This window comes from Lingula anatina, chromosome 2 (assembly GCF_051362555.1).
Source record: "Lingula anatina isolate TDL-2025a chromosome 2, LinAna3.0, whole genome shotgun sequence".
NCBI classification, from domain to species: domain Eukaryota; kingdom Metazoa; phylum Brachiopoda; class Lingulata; order Lingulida; family Lingulidae; genus Lingula; species Lingula anatina.
Window position 1 is genome coordinate 18,683,748 of NC_141768.1, and position 20,008 is coordinate 18,703,755.

A 20,008-nucleotide genomic window follows, 5' to 3' on the forward strand; every position below is an offset into this window, starting at 1 on the left:
TTCCGTAGGCCTGCATGTTATATTCATTAAAACCATTATCTATTTATCTATCTTTTTTTAATGAAATTGGAATATTGGAATTGGAATAAACAAATAGAATATTTTCTCTCATAATAAAATGATATTTCCATTTTTTAATGTCGGGAGCATTTACTCTCAAAATAATTAAAAGACTTGCAGAAGTCTACAGTGCCAGCACGAAATGCAATTTCGACTATTGACTCCCAGAAAGAGAAAGAGCGAGAGACTCAGAGAGAGTTCCATGACGGTTGGGAGATGAGCGCCAGGTGGGTGTACCTTACCGTTTTAACCTATCTGCTCAACAACCAATCGCTGTAGGTGTCACTAATAACTTTCCTTCGTCAATTAGGAGTGTTTTTTAACCAATTCATGGCGGTTTTTGGACTTAATAACCTTTATTTAACTTCTGTACATCACGCGTAGATATTTGAGATTTTCCGAGCTAAAATATAGTTCAATTTGAATGTATTGTGTGTGTGTGTGGGGGGGGGGGGTCACCTTTACATTCATCATCTTTATCTGTTAATGATAGCTCAACGTCAACCAGAGGCTTGTGTTATTGAAAAGCGTGACGTCCATTTTGTGAAATGTTATAAATCTTATGAATGTCAATTAGTTGCACCTAGCGTAGCTCTAGTTACGCAAAGGTCGTATTTTTTTTACATTCCATTCATTATTCATGTACATGTATAATGCCCAGTAGGCCCAGGATTTATATCATTATTTTGCAAGCGGCATTTGTTTTGAGTGTTTCTGGGCCTGGTATTAAATGGATGTTAATCACCTTAACATGTCTACAAATCTGATGCAAAATATGCTTTGTGCTGTCACTTCTGTACTTGGTGCTGTCAAAGTCAAATATTTATCACAGTTATATTCGCTCTCCAGTGCCTATGTATTCAGTTGTGTTAGGAGGCATGGAGGGTGCAGGCAGGCAGCACCGATACCGCACTTGGCACTGGCTTGGCAGCACAGTGTGTTGGCAGTAGTTCCCATTGTTCTTCGTTTGCGATGACAAGATAAAAATCACCAGTGCCCACAAATAGGCTGGCATATTAGGATATTGTTTGCTGTTCCGTTCCTTATTATGGCAAATGCTGATGAAAATTAAATAAATATAGATAAATAAATAAATAAAAACAAATTATTCCGTATTTCAGGCAAAATAAATCAATCACGAAACTTGTAAAACTATTCACTTCGCTTTATTTTACGAGAAATTCGCCTCCTCGGTTTTTCAAATTCATAGCCCTTATCATTTTGAATCTAATCCCTAAAACCATATCCTTTCATGCAGTACCGTTATTCACACCTGCTGTGAAGTGCACAGTAACAATTTATGGCAGGTAACGCTAACACATTTGGCATCTGTGTTAGTGCTTTTCTCATTGTATCGTTGGCCTTTTTTCTTGAAGAAAAAATTGCTCTCCTCACTGAGAAAGAGAAATTTAAAAAGCGCAAAACAGGTATGTTTTTAGTTTGTTGCAAGCAGACTTCAGTTAGAGATATGCTGTATCACAAGTCGCTGGCGTCTCTTCTTATGAGAAAGAAGTTAATAAAACCAAATAAAAAAAATGACCCGTTTCTGTCTGTAATTTAATCATCAGCCTGCCAGCTATGGATAAATTCGAGAGGCTATAGGGCCTATATAGAGACTATATTTTTTTCCAATTGCAGGCCTGTCCTCAAAAATTGAACTTAAAGATATAAACACATTTACTACATCATAACCTTATTTATTTAAATGACATGCGAACATTCTCTTCCAAAGATTAACCTAAAAAGAGTATTGTCAATACACACTGACTAAAGTGGCCCGACTAAAAGACGCTGTAGGCCTAAATTAATCTTTCTGTCGTCTCTGGCTGTGTAAGCATTCTGAGGATGGTAGGCTTTTACCCTTCACCAGGGCCACAGGTTGATTTATCACTAGATATTCACATATAATTTTCGGTTTATTCATGGCACATTTCGGCTGACATTTATCCACTGTGAACGTTGGATAAAAGTGCACATAATTAATCCTGGTAGACGGTATAGCAGGCTCCACATCTTAGCCAGCCTGGGCTTGTTCCAGTTATTCTGTGTCAACAGAGGCTATCTTGATTGACTTGATTGCCTCCCCCCCCCCCCCCACTCCCCCCAGCGTAACCATACAAATACTGCATATAATCTTCTTGATAAATTTCTAAGTGTTCAACGGTGCAGATGAGGCAACAGCTTCATATCTGACATCACTACCTGCATTACACATTCTCTCATTCAGGTTATCACTATCTCAAAATCTCTGAATTATACGAGTTAGTCCACCTCACTGAACAAACTGCTGACCTAATACGTGTACGGTGTTTGCTGACCTCATCATCATTGTCAATATAGACTTAGCTATGTTTTATAGTGTCAAACCGCAAAAGATTTCGCAATGCTGTTATTGTTGATAATGAAGAGGATACCCCCTGCCGGAGTTACAGGTGTGCAGAAAGTTCTGTAACCAGAATTTAGTTTTCAAATATTTGAAATATGTAGGCCTACAGTACGGATTCATTAAGAATAAAAGATGCTTGGGTTATTGTAATTAGTTGTCATTTCCATATATAATGCCGATGCAAGTAAAAAAGTTAGAGAATCTTTATTTAGCCATGTACAACTATTTGGGTCACTGGGCAAACATGTAGCAGGTTGACATTATAAATGTATTCACTGTCTGAGTCACTACTTCGGTAGACAAGGTGTTTGCATGTTTGAAATATATATTTTTGGTGTTTTTATCCTATTAAATTAAACCTTATGTTTTAAAGTAAGCAGTTGAATATCATACAAATAATTTGCACATTTTAAATTGCCATTTTTAATGTGCTTTTTAGGGCAATGAAGGGAAATCCGTCCAAGGTTCCACGTGGCCTTGGTGACGTGTGACCTACTTTTTGAAAATGACGTCGCATGGTTATAAATAGCCTCACAACAAGAAATGTGCATACCGCAGCAATCCCCATTCAGTATTGCACCACCACCCTAAAAAGTGAGACGTGTAGCAAACTAAAGTGTCCGAAACCAGACAGACAGGTAAGTCGTCATCACCACGAGTGTGTTGCTAATATTTTCATGAAAAAAACGCTACTGTTAGCATTACACGTTTAAGTATTCTATCTGTTTTAGGACGAGTTTTTTAAACTTTCAGTATGATGCACGTGTTGCACGATGTTTACAAACACCCACTATTTGGGCGTTTTGCCAACCGGCATGCTATCCGTTTACTACTGTTATTATTGCACTGCTGTTCTGTTGCTGTCATATAACAGAATTTGAAAATGCGGTTTTAGGTTGGCTCTAACACCTATTTTGGTATTAATTTCGTGTATATCCCTAATATATGCTTTAAAGTGTGTAGCACCTATACGAAAAAATGAAGTGCAGAATGGTGAAAGAGAGAGGTTGTCTATTAAGTTTCTGCAATACTGTGTAGTGACAGTAGCAATAATCATTAGTACGTAAAGTGACTCTGCTCACGGTGGTGGTAACGGTTATTTGTAATGGAAATGCAGTCTCGAAGGTGTGTATTGATTATCCAGCGTGTCACACGAGAAAAGCAATCTTGATTGTTTAATGTGTGCTGATGGGTGTTGTGATACTTCTAACAAGATATGTTTGTCTTTTATTGCCTTGTTTTTCGTGTAATATAATTGCATTTTTACCTAAAGTGCGTATAATAATAATTATTATTATTATTTAACAAAATATTTATATTATTTGTTATTTGCATTCAGAACAATCTTCATAACAATGTTACGAGAAGACAAGCCTAACGAAGAGCACTTTCTAGCCGATTTAAATGACGTGGCTCAAGATTTTATCATCGGTTTTGACGGAGAGACGAACGTTGTGACCACCACCTCAGAGTGGCCCGTCTTCTCAACGGGAACGGACACATCAACAGCGATCTCTCTCACAGAGACATGGGCCCCTGTGCCCAGCCAGCAACTTACAAGCCCTGGCAGCCTTGGTAGCCTTGGCAGCGCCACCTCTTATAGTGTCCCAGAGGATACACCATTCTTTCTAGACATTGGTAATTCAATTAAGAAAAGCTTCTCCTCGTCCGTGGATGGTGATGATGGAAGGAGTTCGGTCACCTTCTCCGACTCTGGGGACTATTCTAGAGATTCTTTATCAACCACCCCGGGCCCTTCCACTGCCTCAAATGCCACCCCTGGGGACATCGAAGATGCAGACATTTTTACATTTGACGATCTCGACCCAGCGTCCTTGGTAGCAGCTGTTGAAGGGGATATGACCCCCCTGTTAAAAGAGGAGCTCAAGTACACTATTCTCAGTAAAAGGCACTCAAAAGGACAGGCGGAGCCCAAGGTGGAATACAAACTACCAGAACCTGAACAGGTATTAACACAACTGTGAAAGACAATGTTACATAAGCCCCATCCTATTCCCTTACTATTACTAACAAACAAGCAAACCATTTATTTATTTATTTATTTATTTATTTATTTATTTATTATGTACATATTTGTGAATGAATGAAAATATTACTGTGACAAAGAGTCAGTAAAAAATCCTCATTTACCCTCCCTCCCCCACCCCCCCACCACCATAATCACCACCGCCTTCCCAAACCTACCCTCTGATACCTGTGTTATTGGATATTATTTGCTTTCATACACATCATGACATTGATACTGATAATTATTGTATAGTCAATCATTTGTAAATTTTGTGGTACTATCACCGTGTTATCGCTGTTTTTACATTTTGAACCGTGCATTTGATGGTGCTGATTAGCAATCGCGTATTACACATTGATTTTATAACTACGTCAAACAGCAACAATAATAAACGATAAACTTTGACTTTGGAGTGATGTTAAGTTTTTTTCTACCGTTTTAAACATTGCTTTATCTTTTGCAGCTTACAGAGGCAGACTTGGTTCGACGATCTAGGCGGAAAGAAAGCAACCGAAGAGCCGCCCAAAAATGTCGAAGAAAAAAGAAAGAAATGTCAGAACAGCTATTAGAGGTAAGTTTTTACTCTTAAATTAACTTATTCTCAGTGGATCGAGAAATGATCGAAGAGCTTGATGAAAATGTTGGATCATATCGTATAGTGGTATTTGATGATAATTTCAAACTCTGAAGAATGAGAAAATATAAAGAGTTCTATAAAATTTGATTTATTTGTTTATTTAATTTCAAGAGGTGTTAATGAGTTTGTATCCGATTTTGTATCCAATTTGCTAATTTGCGGTTTTTAATCATACGTCATTAATCGGGTAGATAAAAAAGTGCATCGAAGTTAAACTAAAAAAAAATAGTTTTCATTTGTCAAATATTGATATATAAGGTTTTACTTTCTTGTTCTTTTTTACCCACTTGATATTTTAACTCACACTTTTGTTACAGTAAATAATACATTTATTTTAATCTTACAGCAAACAGAACAACTTGAATCCCAAAGAGATTCTTTGAAGAAGACGATCCAAGAACTAATAGACGAGAGAGATCTTTTATCGGATCTCTTCGACGCACACAAAATCGCCTGCAGAAAAAGTGGTAGCGAAAGTTGTTGAAGGTACTAGGCAAATATGAGAACTTTTCAGTCCTATTTTCTTTAGAAGGACCAAACTGTGGCCCTTTCTCACTGTTTATGCCCAAAAAAGGGTGGGCTAAAAACAAGCTTGCCTTTGCTTGTTGTTCGTAGTGATTCCGACTTGAAAGAAATGGCATTGGACTAATATGGGCATGGGCTAATGCATTTCCACTACTGGATCTGCAGCGATTTGGAACACTGTTATTTAATTGGTTGTTTGCCACGCTGCAGTATCAGAAATGGACGCTTATTCGAACCTTAAAAGGCATTGTAATGGTTACTGCACCGGTAACATTGTTGGGAAATTGAGGCAAGCCTGGACTTAACCTTAGGCCTATATAATATCAATCGATCAGCCTTACACCATAAAAGGCGACGAATATGTTTCCTATCCATATAAGGCCTCGAACCTTCTATCAATCTGGGTCGGTTTGAACTCTTTAATCAGATCTGTTTTGTGTATTATAAAATGTCATCAGGTACTGTTAAAATGTGTCAAAGGTGTAGGGGCCAGTGATTGGTAACCCGTCTGCCCTAAGAACTGCCAGACAAAATTATCTTGATAAAATGCAGCGCTATCTTTTTAATTTTTCTCGATATCAAACAAGTGTGAAATTTGATTATATGTTAAACAGAAATATATATATTTCTTTCAATTAATTTATGTAGTAGGTAACCCACTAAGGCTTAAAGTTAGGTCAGATGTGTTTGTTTCTTGTAAGTGGGTTTTCACAAGGTGCACGTGTACCTTGGAATGATTAAGCAATAATTTTGTTTACAAAATACGCGAGTGAGGGAATCTCCAGACGGGTTGGTCAACAGATATCACCTCATTTTCAAAGCCGGAACGAATAGAATGCTATTACTGAGCTACTTCAATTTCAGCCTCATATGGGTATGAATCATCACTGATCTAGTCTATAAGCTCGTATTTATAGAACTGGGTATCACCTACTGTCAAAAGGCTGCAATATTCTAATGTAAATATTATGTCTCGGTTGATAGGGGAGACGTGACGTATTTGCCGTAACTGGGTCGGGATCCTTGCGCCTGACTCTGAATCACCAGTTATTGCGACACCTGTAGGGCATTGGGTTCACGTGTCGCAAGCACGGGCATTAAACTTTACAAATCGTTAACTTACCATTGACCTATATTGAGTGTCCTTCAGTCTGATTTCATACTTTTATATTTTTATTTACTGGTCACAATTAAAGGCAGCATCATTGTGAGTGTAGAGAATTTCAAATGAAGTATGTTGGTATATCAGTGTAATATAGTTATGACTGCGCCTCATTGTAAATAGTGTACAGCAGCGCCAGATGAATGAGCGACGTGCGTGAATGGTGAATCTTAACAGAATACACGACCGATAGAGGAGTCTGAGTATATGGTGTACAGCATAACAGAATCAAGGTGTTCAATTTTTCATATTGAAGACATTTTGTTGTAATAAATGATGTATTTGTAATTCCGTGTTCTTGTTTTACATGGCGACAATCTATTTATTTATTGATGTGGCAGTGATGCATAAATAAAAGACGGTGTCACGTAGTATACTAAATTGCCTTAAAGTGTTAAAATTATCTTTTTTCCCTTTCAAATATCAAACAATTGTATTTGACCAGATCAGGTAATTGTAGCATTAAAAAAAAAAAAAAAAAAAAAAGAGCAGGATTTTCTCACTCCTCATCGACCAGCTGTCTCTACGGAAATGGGCACGGCTTGTGTTTACTTTTTGAAATAGGGGCTTACGTGGAAAACGTATCCATTTATGATGGGAAGGTGTCCTTGTAATTATCACATGAATTCTGAGTAACCATCTAGGTATTGCAGCAACAGGTAGGGCAGTCAATCTCATACCACTCAGTAGTCCCCTGCCACCCTAAGATAGTCTTCATAACAGAGAGTACCTTGTATATGGTCAATTCTTTTAAAGCACATATCTGTTTTACCCCGAGTCAAGCATACATTACAAAGCATTCTGTCCCCAATTATATAACTGCCCAATGGCGGATTGAATTGGTGTACCGTGTACAGCGAGGTCAGTTATCTCCATGCTTCGGTACTCGGATTGCTTTCAGCATTCATAATTAAGACCTGTGATTAATATATCGATCTTTATCAACAATGACGCATGAAGCCTGCTAATCTACTAAAGTAACGAAGTGTAGGCCCTCTATCGTGCTTTTTGTTTATTATTATTATTATTATTATTATTATTATTTAAATAACAAGCGCGATTTCCATCGTGGTGGATGTAATAAGCATTGCACCCTACCGTAGGATGCTTGTAGATTCAAAACTGTCTATGTCTCAAATTTTTGCCTTATAGTGCTGTTAGAGAACGGTTGTTTTAGATATATTCTGCTCAGTATTCGACTCACTGAATATTAAATCATTACAGTTAATACGTTGACAGGTCTTTCTGAATCATAATCATGCAGTAATTATGTGACACTATAAGAGCTGGTTTGTCCGTTTCTGCTGTGCAATATTTTAGATGCCGCTGGTCTGACAGCAATTTATTATTTGCTTCTTGGCGACATTTGATAAGTCTTTTGTGTGCGTGTGTGTGTGTGTGTGTGTGTGTGTGTGTGTGTGTGTGTAGTGCATCGTTTCACACAAAGGACTGTACATAAAAAACAAATGGTTTTTTGGAGTCGAATAAAAGTTGAATCAAAATCAGAATTGAAGCCTTTGTTTCATTTACTTGTAACATTTCGTTTAAAAAGCATTTTAAGATTCCTTTTCCAGCCCTATATCAACTTCACCTGTTCCATTCATTTGAAACTATGTATGTAATCAAACGTGGTTTCCAAATAAATTTTACATAGGGCCTACTATTCGGACTAAACGTAACGCAGTGGCGGATTTAGGGGGCGGTGTCACTGGGATTCTGACCCCCCCCCCTTTCGATTTCTAAAAAATTGGACCAATGGTCCCCTCTTGAAATTAGAATTTTGATAAGCTGAATCATTGTTGTAAACCGTACCAAATGGCACCATTCGCTCTCTAAAAAACCGAAATTTTCGTCCCCCCCCCCCCACGCATCCGCGGCCTGTCATTCCTTAAAAACGGACCGCCCTTATAATAATCCTGGATCCGCCCCTGAAACGTATTGTAAAGTCTCGCCGTTATTGGCCTACAGACCTGATATATTATCGTTTTGCGATTCAATATAAATACAACATGTGCATGTGTTGCGTTGTTTTCAGCTATGAGCCGATAAATCATACCTGTGAGGCAGCCAAGTAGTCTATACGTTGTAGATTTTATATTATTTTCTTCATCTTGTTCTTCTTTGACTTTTTTGCAACTACTGACAGATATTCTATTTAGTCCAGACCTTGTGCTTGTTCTTTTGTGTAAAGCAGATAGTTGGTGGACTTGGGCGGCAAAGAAAAGCCCAGTCAGTCAGATATGAATCGCCTCGCAAGGAAGATAGAAGTGTAAATCATATAAGGTCCATCATGCAGTATTTGAGGAATTAATAGAAATAAAAAATGACAATTATACATGTAAAATATTTCTTTAAAGGCAATTCATTTAAAAATACAAAACAAAATTAAATGGTATGATATAACAATTAATTGAAGTGATGTCGTTATTCTCTCAGATTTTGCTTTAAGCGGAGGACATATAAGCGTTATCATATTTTAATTAATCAAAGTTTATCACAAAACACGCTTAATTTAATGCAGATAAATTCTTTCCCTCCAAATTTTCAGATCATTGAAAGAAGTGGCTTTAAAATTTTCAGTGGCAAAAGTCCTAAACATCAAGAAATGTTAATAACTTCAGATTAGTTTATAAATACCTTCGTGCGCATAAAAGCGGATATTTATGGGATTCGAATATGAAGAAGCTATATATATATATATATATTCCATTTTTACCCTTCTAAATAATAATAGCAAGTGAAGAGCTATCACAGAGTTATCTAACACGATATTATTTGAGGCGCCCTCTTTTGGTCTATTCGTTTATGAAAATCCCCATACAGGCTATTTATAGCACGTTGACTCAGCCACAGCTGATCTTACACAACGTGTTCCTAAATGCGTGTTTGAGCCGATGTCATAGTTTTGTATCCTATAAAACATAAAACAGATAAAGTTGTGTGTTATAGGGATCCCTTCAGTTATTTATAAACTCCCCGTACATAAGACAGAAGTGTAACGAGCAGGTATATGGTCCTCCAGGCAGTCATCAGTCTTTGTGGGGATATCGGCTTTTTGTTAGATTTTATAACCTCAGTGCCATGACGCTGTGCTTTTGAAACGTGCGGCTCGCATTTCGTCATACGAAGTTTCTAGAAAAGGACTACGCTCGCTGATAATTTTCATCATTACAAAGGAATCAGACGCATATCACAGGCACACGAGGACTCAATCTTTCGTTCGTACGACGGCCAGTGACAATTCTACTTTATATTTTATTAGTGATTACCTCACATTTATCGATGTGTATCATGGCAAGAGCAATTACATCACACGTTTCTGCTTTTAAGACATTTCATAGGGGCTCCGAGGAAATACCTTATTACCCTCATATTAAGTGTGAACCAAACGCAGGGATGGAGCTTGCCCAAGTGGCTCTTTGGGCCATGTCAAGGGAAGAGGCTCAGCACGTTAGACCTGACAGCGAGCCCTCTAGCCCCACCGTTTGGCAAGGCGGTTGGCAGGATTTAGAGAGCTCTAATAACAGCCGAAGCTCGCATGATGTGAAGTCTGAAGAATATGATGAAGATGGAGAAGACAGTAAGTCGGAGTCCCTGGAATCTGCGGGGAATTCCGATGAAGAATGGAAGGTGAGTCGACAGAATTTAGACTGTCATCATTGCGTTAGATGTGCCTGCAGTTTTTTAAATTCACCGTCATTGGACACAAGTGCACATAAACAAGTTTGTTAAAGTCAACTTATTTTAAAGGTTATAGATATGGGTGTTTTCGTTCAGTTTGAAAAGAATATATAATGTGCTTGTGCTACCTATGCGGAGCAGAGAATTAACTGTAGGCCTACTTTTGCAGGTCTGTGAATGACTAGTTAGGTATGCCTTAAACGAGGCACAAAAAACGCATTCAGCGAGCTCGCAGTCGTATTATAAACCGTGAAATGTACCGTAACATCACAAATGCCGGTTTAATGTTAGTGCATACAATTTATTATTAATGTACATCTGACATGACCCTTACCATCGTAGAGGTGACTTTGAAGTGACCTTGGAAAGCGTCCCTTTCGACCGGGGCTCGGAAAATTGACTGATGCAATACCGTGTTCAAGTTGCGTATCACTGGGCATGCGCGGAGGGACAGCTAGTATGAAATTTGCCGAAGTATGGATATCCTCGCTTCGCATGTTGAGAAAAGGGGGTGCGTTGTGATTTTAAGGATAGGGCCTAATAAATGTTAGCTATACACACGAATATTGAAAAAAATTAAAGGGAGAGAGGAAAAATGAGGCTTAGGCCTACTCCCCCCCCCCCCCCCCCCACACACACACAACCTGTTGCATTTCTAAGCTGAAAAAATATATAATTTAAGGAATATCATTAAAATTTTATCTTTTCTTCTTCTAGCCTACAACTGAAGATCGTCGTAAGCGACGCCGCGAACAGAACAAAATAGCTGCTAGGAAATGTAGGGAGAAAAAGAGAAAGCAAGCGCTGCAAACTAAAAAGGTAGGCCTAATAGCTACATCATCTCCTTGTCAATTAGCAAGTAAAACACACCCGAATTTTTTTGTTGTTGAGTTACAAATCCTTATATAAAAGTAATCTTGCTTGCCCTGTGAAGTCTAAAATGGAAAACAAACTAGATAAAGCGGTAGTTCTAGTGAAAATAATTATAAGAATATTATAATCATGACGAGTTCTAGGCCTACTTTTCATTTTCAAGGAAACTGAACAACTTGAATCAAGAAACGCTGAATTACGAAGGAAGATCCGTGAACTAGAGAGCAAAAAGAAACTTTTATTGGAATTATGCTCCAGGAAGATGAAAACACAAATGAACTCACCAAAAAACTGTGGAGGCGACAATCGCAACTCGCAAACAACGATGCCAGTTAAAAACCCGTCCATGGATAGTTTCGTCTGTATGACGAACTTTGTGGAGCCGTTTTAAGTTAGAGGACGAGATCCACCCGAGATCCCGTCCTCTTGAATCGGCAATTATTGTAAAACTCAGGGCCTTGCTGTTGGACAGTGAGAAAGATATGTACATAAAAATGTAAATATTATATAATATATACTTGAAATGACAATAACGTCTGTAACGTGCAAGAGATGGCGCTGCAGATGTGAGTTGGAAAAAAAAACAAAACGAAAAAACAAAGGGTGCTTGATATGAGGATCGGGAAAATGTCGGTATACCTGTAAGGCCTGAGAAATCCTTATTATATGAACTACAATACGGTGAATCTCTGGTTGCTGTAACTGTGGCTTTCTTTATCTTACTGTACCACGGCTGGGCTGAAGGAACTTACGGAACAAAACGCTGTTACTGCATATGTAAAACCGGCTCGATAAAAAGGATTTGAACATATGCTCGTTTTTACATTATTGTTTATGTCATATCTTAATTATGGTTTATAGCTATATGTCATTCCACTATATAAGTTAAATGAGATTTATTCTGTTATACTTTGGTAGGGTATTGCAGTTCCTCGTAAAAATGTTAGTCATATAACACAGATACTGATAAAGTCAACAACTAGCCTCTGCTCAGATCACTCTGAGATTTTGCGATTAACATTTCTCAGAAGCATTTCTAAGGATCTCCTGATGGTGGAATTTAAATGTTATCCAATGGAGTGGTTAATGCGCAAAAGGTCACCGTTTAGATTGATATACTCGGTTGTGTAATATGGTAATAACGATGTTTTAATTGCACAACTATAACCTACACAAAACCAGTGAGTGAAACGAGTGAAATTCAGTTTCTGTTACCAGGTTGTTTTGTATCTGTTTTGTACTTAATATGTAAGTAAAGAGTTGGTTGTGATAACTGGACTTTTGTTTTTTATTCAATTTGAAATACTTAAACTAATCTGAATTGAATGGGTTAGAAGCTCTCAGTTTTTTCACTATATATATCTTAATCTCGATAGGTCCAACTTATCAGAGTGAACCATATATGATGTAATTGAGAATAATAAGGAGAGTACATAATGTGTCTTATATGTTTTATACTAACTCGAATGTTACCTATCTACAGAGACTGGGGGGATGATTCTGGATCTTCTAGGAGAGCCGCCTGTGCATATTATTATTATATCCAATATATTACACATAAAATTGGAAAACGGATCGGATACGAATTATTGTCACCGTTTCCTACCCTTATGATTACACCAAGAATGCATTACCATTCTTGATTATATATCAGTCATTCTTTGCTAGTGGTGCACTGCAGGGGGGCCATAACAAGAATGTTATTTAAATTTAGATAGCCAACCAAATTCTCATGACATCGTTGTGTATGTTTCAATAACAAATCAAAGAAGCTGCATGAGCAAGGAGGATGTTGTTATAAAAGCAAAAAAATAGAAAAAGCAGAAAATATATCGAAATAACCCTCAAAATGGCGTCCTTTTTTGTGGAATTTTGACCCTACCTCTATTTAAGAACAGTTTGTTTAGGGTTTGAATGGATTATTGAAGCAGGAAATACATCTACTGCAAGAAGATATAATAAACAGAATGTGCAAATTGTTATTTAAATAAAAATTTATTTGAAGTCACTGAAAAATGATCACAAAATTAGCTTAACTTACGATACATGCGGTGTCCCACCCCGATGAAAATTTCATCTAATCCTATCTTTCCGTATTAAAACTGTTCAATCGTCCAAAGTAGTATGTCGGTTAGTTTGTGTCACGAAGTCCATGATAATATCAGTTTTCTTAAGAATTTCACATTTATTGCTCAGCAAGGTCGATTTTTCTTCACCGCGTCCCAATATAACGTTCGCAACGCTGAAACTTCAGAGATCGATTTTTATCAGACGACTTTAAAATGCCGCGTGAAAATTATACATCGATAGCGATCTTCTTCCATACTCACTAACTGATGACGTCTTACACACGAATGGCTTCTTTTGCACACTAAAAAAACCAGCTCAAACTGGCGGGTGGCCCATTCTGATAACATATCACGCAATGACGCTGTCGAGATAGGATGCAGGGCACAGGTGTAATTCCCTCGATTTAACCGTCACAGGATTGTTTATTGGGATCTTCTTTGTATGAAGGTGAGAAATAATGAGTTTCGTTTCATTTTTCTTCAATTGTTTCAACATATTTGTGTACCGATTGATTTTTACCATTCTATAAGTAGGGTGACTTCGTCTGAACTTTCGTTTTGCATCTGTTTCACATGGGGGACTAAAGGTCATATTGAACATGGTGACGCGGTGATACCGTATTCATGTTCTCTTGTTCTCGAAAACTCAATCATCGAAATTGAATTACTTTTTTTTAGTTTTGTCTTAAATTAAGCTGCTACACTGTATTCCGTGCGTTTAAAATTTAACCGTCTGTAAAAACAGCAATAATGGATTACTAGCAACACTTACGTTACGCAATGAAGCACCGAAAATGGGTGAAGAAAATGTGTCTCAGTAATGCGTGTTTGCCACTCATAATGCACTGTACTTTGTTTGAATAAGCAATAAACTATTTGTGATCTTAGGTTATCCATTGTTCGTTATCAGAGTTAACAGATTCTTTGTGTGATTTTTTTTCAGAATCCCAAGAGTGGATGCCTTAGTGAGCACAGAACAGATATCACCATTGGTCTACATATGTCAGGAAGAATGTTATAATTATGAACTTTGTGTTACACTGAACTTCATTTTGTTAAATTTTGTATTTAACTGAACTTTATTGTGTTAAAATAATAATAAAAAAATACTAGTTCTGATAAAAAACTACAATCTGGAACATTCTTTAGATCAACTTTGTTCAGTGTGTGTCCCATATGACAGAGTTACAGTAAATAAAATATGTGCATTATTCCTCTGTGTTTGTCAATTCCATTTTAAAAGCATGTGAAAGTGGTGTGCCCCTCATGAATGAAGTGTGTATGGATAATAGCAAAAATATTGTTATTATTTACATGATTATAAAAAGTTTTTGTACCCGCGTCAATAACGTTACCGTGACCCACATATTCACCATTTTTATTAATTATGAAATGTGGATTAAATTCTTCAAAACCAGTTTTGAAGCATTGAGACAACACCCCCTTATGATTTAAACTAAAACTGAAAACATTCCATTAGACTTTCATTAGTTTGTGCAAAATATATTACCCAGGGTAACGCGTCTTGGATTTGGTGGGTATAGCTGTTCAACTCTCCTATGTGCCCTAAAAAGGGCAGCTGCTGTTTCCCTTTTTATGAAATGATAAACTGTGATGGTGTAGCTATCACATCGCAAAATTACAGCTTCCCAGAGAAAGTTTGAAATTTTCGGTCAAATTCAACATTTTGTAACCACTAGCAAAGAATGACAGATATAGAAGTTTATTTGTATGCGCAAGGAATGCCATCTAATTCCTCTTTGGTATATCGGGTATTTGCAAGTCATCTCCACTTTATCGAAAGGTCACTGACCTGCGGCCTAGTTAAGAACTGAATGATTATAATATATCATTTCGTTCTAAGACTGATAAATGCCAATCTCTAGGAAGAATGGAGACGTACTCATTTTCTTCTTACTTTTCAATGCGAGACGGTTGTCTACATTGTGAGGAAACGAGTGTCACTGATGTGCACCGCCTTTTGCAAGATGACTTCCCGGGTCGCGACAGTCCTTTCTTCGTGTACAGCCAAAATCAGATAGTAGAAAATATCCTTGCTTACAAACAGGCACTACTCAGTCTGAGCAACCCCTGCATACTGGGCTATGCTGTGAAAGCCAACTCGAATTTATCAATACTGAAACTCATCCGACAGCACTGCGACACTGCCGTCGTTGTCAGTGGGAATGAACTGAAGGTTGCATTGGCCGCGGGATTTCTCCCGGAAAATATTGTCTACAATGGCTGTGGAAAAACGCTTCGTGAAATCGATCACGCGGTCAGTGTGGGCTGTTTGCTGAATATAGACAGCTTGTTTGACGTTGCCCACATTGGAAAGATTGCGACGGGTAGGGGTGTCACTGTTCGAGTTCTCATTAGGATTAACCCGGACATCGAAGTGGTAGGTACACGTACACCGTACCCTCTATACCAGGTCCGCAGATGAAGTATATGCCCTTATCTCCAGCGCAAAATAATCATGGCATGAGATATCTGTGAATATCTAGTGAAAACCCAATCTGTGACCCTGGTAGAGGGTATACCGTCTACAAATTGCATTTGGTTAGGACCCCACTGTCGCACCCTAGCATTTGGAAACCCGATAGATCAAATGTACTTTCATTTTGATCGTTCCCTGATGAAAGAGCTTCTATAATGATTCGTTATCATTTGAATGTCTCCCAAGATTAGGCTCTGGATCCAAACCATATGTTGAACCAGACTTGAAACGTTCATTACAATGAAGTCCTTGACTGGACATAAATACCATCGGACTACGTAGATCGACGTAATTCTTCGGGGATTCTTGCTGACTGCAAAGGCACCCCCTTCTGGTGTTAAGCAGAATACAGAAAACTGATGATTATACGAGTACGTTGGAAACAAGAGGAAGCGTGCCATTCTGTTAAGCTGATTGCATTTTGCGAGAATCCCTATAGAGTTGGTTCGTTCCACGTAGACCGATGATGTCTATGGGAATGGGATCTAAGCCCAAGACATTTTTATACGCCATTTCCACTTTTTTCAGTCCCTCTCAAAAAGTGTCTAAACTAAGACCCATAAAACTTGACTATTGTTTTAAGAAGAGTACCGGTCTCTAAGAATTTGTATGCATTTCCGATTCGAACAAAAACATCCTTTTTGATGGGGGTCATTTATAAATAGAACAAATTATCAAAGAAACATTTGACAATTTGTCCGCGATATCTTTGATTCTTTTTACTTCTGACATACTTTCTGTACTGATCGTAGACTGCCCATCCATACATTTCTACCGCCTTGGCACAATGTAAATTCGGAATAGGGATAAAAGAGGTTGACGAGGTTCTCAGATCTTTGCAAGATCAACCAAAATTGCGTCTTGTGGGCTTCCACTGCCACCTCGGCTCAACCATAGAGAGAACAGACGTGTATAGGTAAGTTCAAGGGAACTGAACCGAATTACCTTGAGTGGTAGGTGAGTCTTGACATTTAGTATTTTTTTCGGATGTAAAGACAAGGCGTACACTAAAAATAAATATGAACACGGTGTTACTACATATTCGACTTTCTCTGTTCTAAATCTGCCCATAAACTATGGCACAGGTGAGATATTGAATGCCTCGATTTTAGTTTAAAGTAAGTATCGGAAGACTCACTAAATAAGTTAATTTTGACTGACGTAACTGATTCTTTTATCACCTAGAAAGGCCGTATCTTCAGTGCTACAGGTGGTGGAGTCTGTGCGTTCCAAAGGATGGACGGATATCCAATACATAAATATAGGCGGAGGGCTTGGGATCGACTACAAAAGACATGTAAGCATTATATATGTATCTAAATAAAACTGCACAAAAATCAATTATGATGAAAAAAAATGCCATATTCAGAATTACGTTAAATTGTGGAAGTTGTATTTTACAACAGTCACAGGTCATAGACCCAATTTTCATCTGTCTGAAAATATTTCACAGGCAAAGAGAACCAGCCCCTTCATCAAACCAGCATTCTTGGACATAGTTTTCCGGTCTTTGCAGGATGGCAAGGCTGAGACAGATATCATAGCAGAAAATATACTTGAGGCATTTGAAAACCAACACAAGTTAGAATATATCTATAGAGTATAAGTATCAAGCAATACAACTCGTCTGTCAGCGTAAATTGTTTACATGTTTTATCCTAGTTGTGTAATTTAAAGCAATCATTTCTTATTTGATAATTGTCTCGTTTCCTTTCTATTCATTATTTATTCTATTTATTATTACAAGCTTTATTTTGCGTTGATTTTCAGATATAAGGTGTTCATCAAATTATCATAGATATTTTAAATAATTTGAAATGTTTCTGCTAGAATGACACCAGAAGAAGTCAGTGAAATTATACGAAGCAACTTACAGCAGTATCCACACCTTATCGAGGAATTTGAAAAACAACTGGAACCAGAAGTAATTTTGCCTGAAAGTTTCAATTTTTTCCTAATTTACTCACGTACATCACTTAAGTAATAGAAGCAGATAATCAAGATGGAACATGAATAAATAGGACCTAAATTGGGTAGTTTATGATATACAGGTATGAAGACTAGTTTGATATTTGATCTAAAGTGTGTTTCAGCTTTCCCACCAGTGTCCTACTCCCAGCGACCTCGTTGCATCAGTCAAAGATTTAGTTGAAGGGAAAAATATTTCCTTAATTTTGGAGCCAGGGCGTTCAGTAGTAGGAAACGCTGGCGTGCTCGTTATGCATGTAATAGGGTGTAAGAAAAACGGACACAAAAGGTAAACCACGACATCAACAAGAAACATCTCATGAGTTCTTTAAAAATTGCCAAAGTTAAAAAGACAGAACCAGTGATGCCATTTATACAGCATAAAGATATCTACATGTTGAACGCCAGAATTGAATCAAACCATGAATGTGCGCGCTAACGAAATTACTTATGCTTCAGTTTTTAATATTCCAATCCTTTTCACCAATTTCTTCAACGTTTGTAGATTTTTAATAACAGATGGGTCCATGACCGAGGTTATCCGGCCAAGTCTTTACTCCGCATACCACCACATAGAGCTGGCGGAATCCAGTACTTTGGCTTGCGGGAAGGCTGTATACGACATAGTTGGACCAGTATGTGAGTCGGGAGATTTCCTCGGAAAGGTACAAGTTAATATGTTTAATTACAGTATTTGTGGAGAAACTTTGCTATGAACGTTTTAAAACTGTGACCTTCCATTATATGCATCACTGGCGGAACCAAGATATGAAGAATGAGGGGGTTTGTGTATTAGTCTCTCTCTCTCTCTCTCTCATAGCAAGAAACCTTATTCCAGCAAAGAATTTTTCAGCTGAAGGTGATTTGTAAAACATTGATATTGAAATATTTTAGAAACAAATCTTTGTCACTCTAAGTTAACTTGTCCTTGGTGTAATAGAATGTTCAGAGTAAAATGTACATTAATTGCTCACTCCCTCACTCATCTGTATCCGTATTTTTATTTATTATTATTATTATTTTTTTCAAATCGAAAGGACCGTCTCCTATCCGTCCCACACGAGGGTTGTTCAGTCACAATGTTTGATGTTGGTGCTTACGGCAGCGTGATGTCATCCAATTATAACTCCAGGGTAAGGAGGAAAATGTGCTAGTTTGTACATGTAACTAGTTAAACATTTTGATTAATTGTTGCACCCGGTGCATACGTAGAGATTGCGTCTGTTGAGAATAACCACTGTCACCAAATGCATTTGATTTACGACTTCCAGTTGCGGCCAGTTGAAATTATCGTCAGTGGTAAAAAGTGGGCCGTGATACGAAAACCAGAAACATTTGGGGAGCTTATTAATCCCCAGTTGCTGACTATAGCTTCAGAAGACAAAAAAGAAGAAAAAGTAAAAGAAAAACAATCAATTGAGGGTAAACATGCTAGTTAAGTAATTTTCAATACAGGTCAGTATACAGTATATCACTATTGTACTTTATCATTGTTAGCGCATAGCCTTCTTGTGCTAGAGCCAATAAAGTTATTTTAAATAAAAATAAGAAAAAAATATCAATATTATAAACTCGACTGATTGAGATTGTGAAAGAAAAGTTATATAATTCTTTATTTTAAATGTATTTATTTTACTTTTTTGTAGCGAGGCTGGTTGCCTTTTGGTGAGACTCACTTGTAGTTGTTGAAATAAGGGATTGAGATTGCTCTATCTTGAAGGCTTATATGGTCTTTGCAGTATCCGACCGAATATCATTACTGTTGACTATCTACATGACTATCTACATGAATAATGAATTGCATGGAACTAGTTTATTCTATTTTAAATGGCTCAAAATATTGAATCCAAATGCAGGGACGCGTCGGACAATGATTCGCGAGCAAGAGAAAATTGCTTTTCTCTTGAGAAAAATTAGATTTGGCGCGAAAACCCCGCATAGAATACATTTAATTGCAGAAGAAGGTAAACTTGAAGCATGGCGTGCATACGTTAAGGGTGTAATCTTGAGAAGGCTTAAAATGTGAATGAATCATTATAGTGTGTGTAAATTCTTATTCTGTGAATTCTCTGCAAATACAAAAAAATAACGTTTTTTTAGCCTATCTTCCTCTTTTGA

At 37.5% G+C, this 20,008-nt stretch overlaps 3 protein-coding genes across 6 annotated transcripts; all 3 read left to right on the plus strand.

Moving 5' to 3' along the window:
- The first annotated feature begins 2,338 nt into the window (after positions 1 to 2,338).
- On the plus strand, positions 2,339 to 7,087 carry LOC106155312 (uncharacterized). Of its 2 annotated transcripts, XM_013530097.3 has the most exons (5): positions 2,339 to 2,492; positions 2,886 to 3,084; positions 3,786 to 4,413; positions 4,939 to 5,046; positions 5,459 to 7,087. In XM_013530097.3, exons 3-5 carry the CDS (start codon positions 3,802 to 3,804, stop codon positions 5,594 to 5,596), a joined length of 858 nt encoding a protein of 285 aa, XP_013385551.3. In that variant the 5' UTR covers positions 2,339 to 2,492; positions 2,886 to 3,084; positions 3,786 to 3,801; the 3' UTR covers positions 5,597 to 7,087. The 2 variants fall into 2 exon arrangements, with proteins under 2 accessions (XP_013385551.3, XP_013385550.3); XM_013530096.3 differs by lacking the exons at positions 2,339 to 2,492; positions 2,886 to 3,084 and adding an exon at positions 3,115 to 3,571.
- Positions 7,088 to 9,659: 2,572 nt separating this feature from the next.
- On the plus strand, positions 9,660 to 12,626 carry LOC106155306 (uncharacterized). Its single transcript, XM_013530085.3, has 3 exons — positions 9,660 to 10,429; positions 11,198 to 11,299; positions 11,517 to 12,626. The coding sequence occupies exons 1-3, from the start codon at positions 10,082 to 10,084 to the stop codon at positions 11,742 to 11,744; spliced, it is 678 nt and encodes a 225-aa protein (XP_013385539.3). The 5' UTR covers positions 9,660 to 10,081; the 3' UTR covers positions 11,745 to 12,626.
- A 2,574-nt stretch (positions 12,627 to 15,200) lies between these two features.
- Positions 15,201 to 19,987, plus strand: LOC106155307 (uncharacterized). Of its 3 annotated transcripts, none has more exons than XM_087006256.1 (10): positions 15,204 to 15,823; positions 16,675 to 16,838; positions 17,108 to 17,219; positions 17,376 to 17,503; positions 17,753 to 17,846; positions 18,016 to 18,179; positions 18,396 to 18,555; positions 18,928 to 19,023; positions 19,162 to 19,312; positions 19,537 to 19,987. In XM_087006256.1, the coding sequence occupies exons 1-10, from the start codon at positions 15,314 to 15,316 to the stop codon at positions 19,557 to 19,559; spliced, it is 1,602 nt and encodes a 533-aa protein (XP_086862382.1). In that variant the 5' UTR covers positions 15,204 to 15,313; the 3' UTR covers positions 19,560 to 19,987. The 3 variants fall into 3 exon arrangements, 2 of the variants coding, with proteins under 2 accessions (XP_086862382.1, XP_023930703.2); XM_024074935.2 differs by having other exon boundaries at positions 15,206 to 15,823; positions 19,162 to 19,345; XR_015333142.1 differs by lacking the exon at positions 19,537 to 19,987 and having other exon boundaries at positions 15,201 to 15,823; positions 18,410 to 18,555; positions 19,162 to 19,219.
- The last annotated feature ends 21 nt before the right edge of the window (positions 19,988 to 20,008 follow it).

Bases quoted from the DNA above. Each gene is read 5' to 3' on its own strand.
- LOC106155306 (XM_013530085.3), top strand. From the start codon at position 10,082: ATGTGTATCATGGCAAGAGCAATTACATCACACGTTTCTGCTTTTAAG. The intron at 10,430-11,197 runs GTGAGTCGACAG...TTCTTCTTCTAG, and splicing joins ATTCCGATGAAGAATGGAAG to CCTACAACTGAAGATCGTCG. The intron at 11,300-11,516 runs GTAGGCCTAATA...TTCATTTTCAAG, and splicing joins AAGCGCTGCAAACTAAAAAG to GAAACTGAACAACTTGAATC.
- LOC106155307 (XM_087006256.1), top strand. From the start codon at position 15,314: ATGGAGACGTACTCATTTTCTTCTTACTTTTCAATGCGAGACGGTTGT. The intron at 17,504-17,752 runs GTTAGAATATAT...TGTTTCTGCTAG, and splicing joins GCATTTGAAAACCAACACAA to AATGACACCAGAAGAAGTCA. The intron at 18,180-18,395 runs GTAAACCACGAC...CAACGTTTGTAG, and splicing joins AAGAAAAACGGACACAAAAG to ATTTTTAATAACAGATGGGT.
- LOC106155312 (XM_013530096.3), top strand. From the start codon at position 3,552: ATGGAAATGCAGTCTCGAAG. The intron at 4,414-4,938 runs GTATTAACACAA...TATCTTTTGCAG, and splicing joins AACTACCAGAACCTGAACAG to CTTACAGAGGCAGACTTGGT. The intron at 5,047-5,458 runs GTAAGTTTTTAC...TTAATCTTACAG, and splicing joins TGTCAGAACAGCTATTAGAG to CAAACAGAACAACTTGAATC.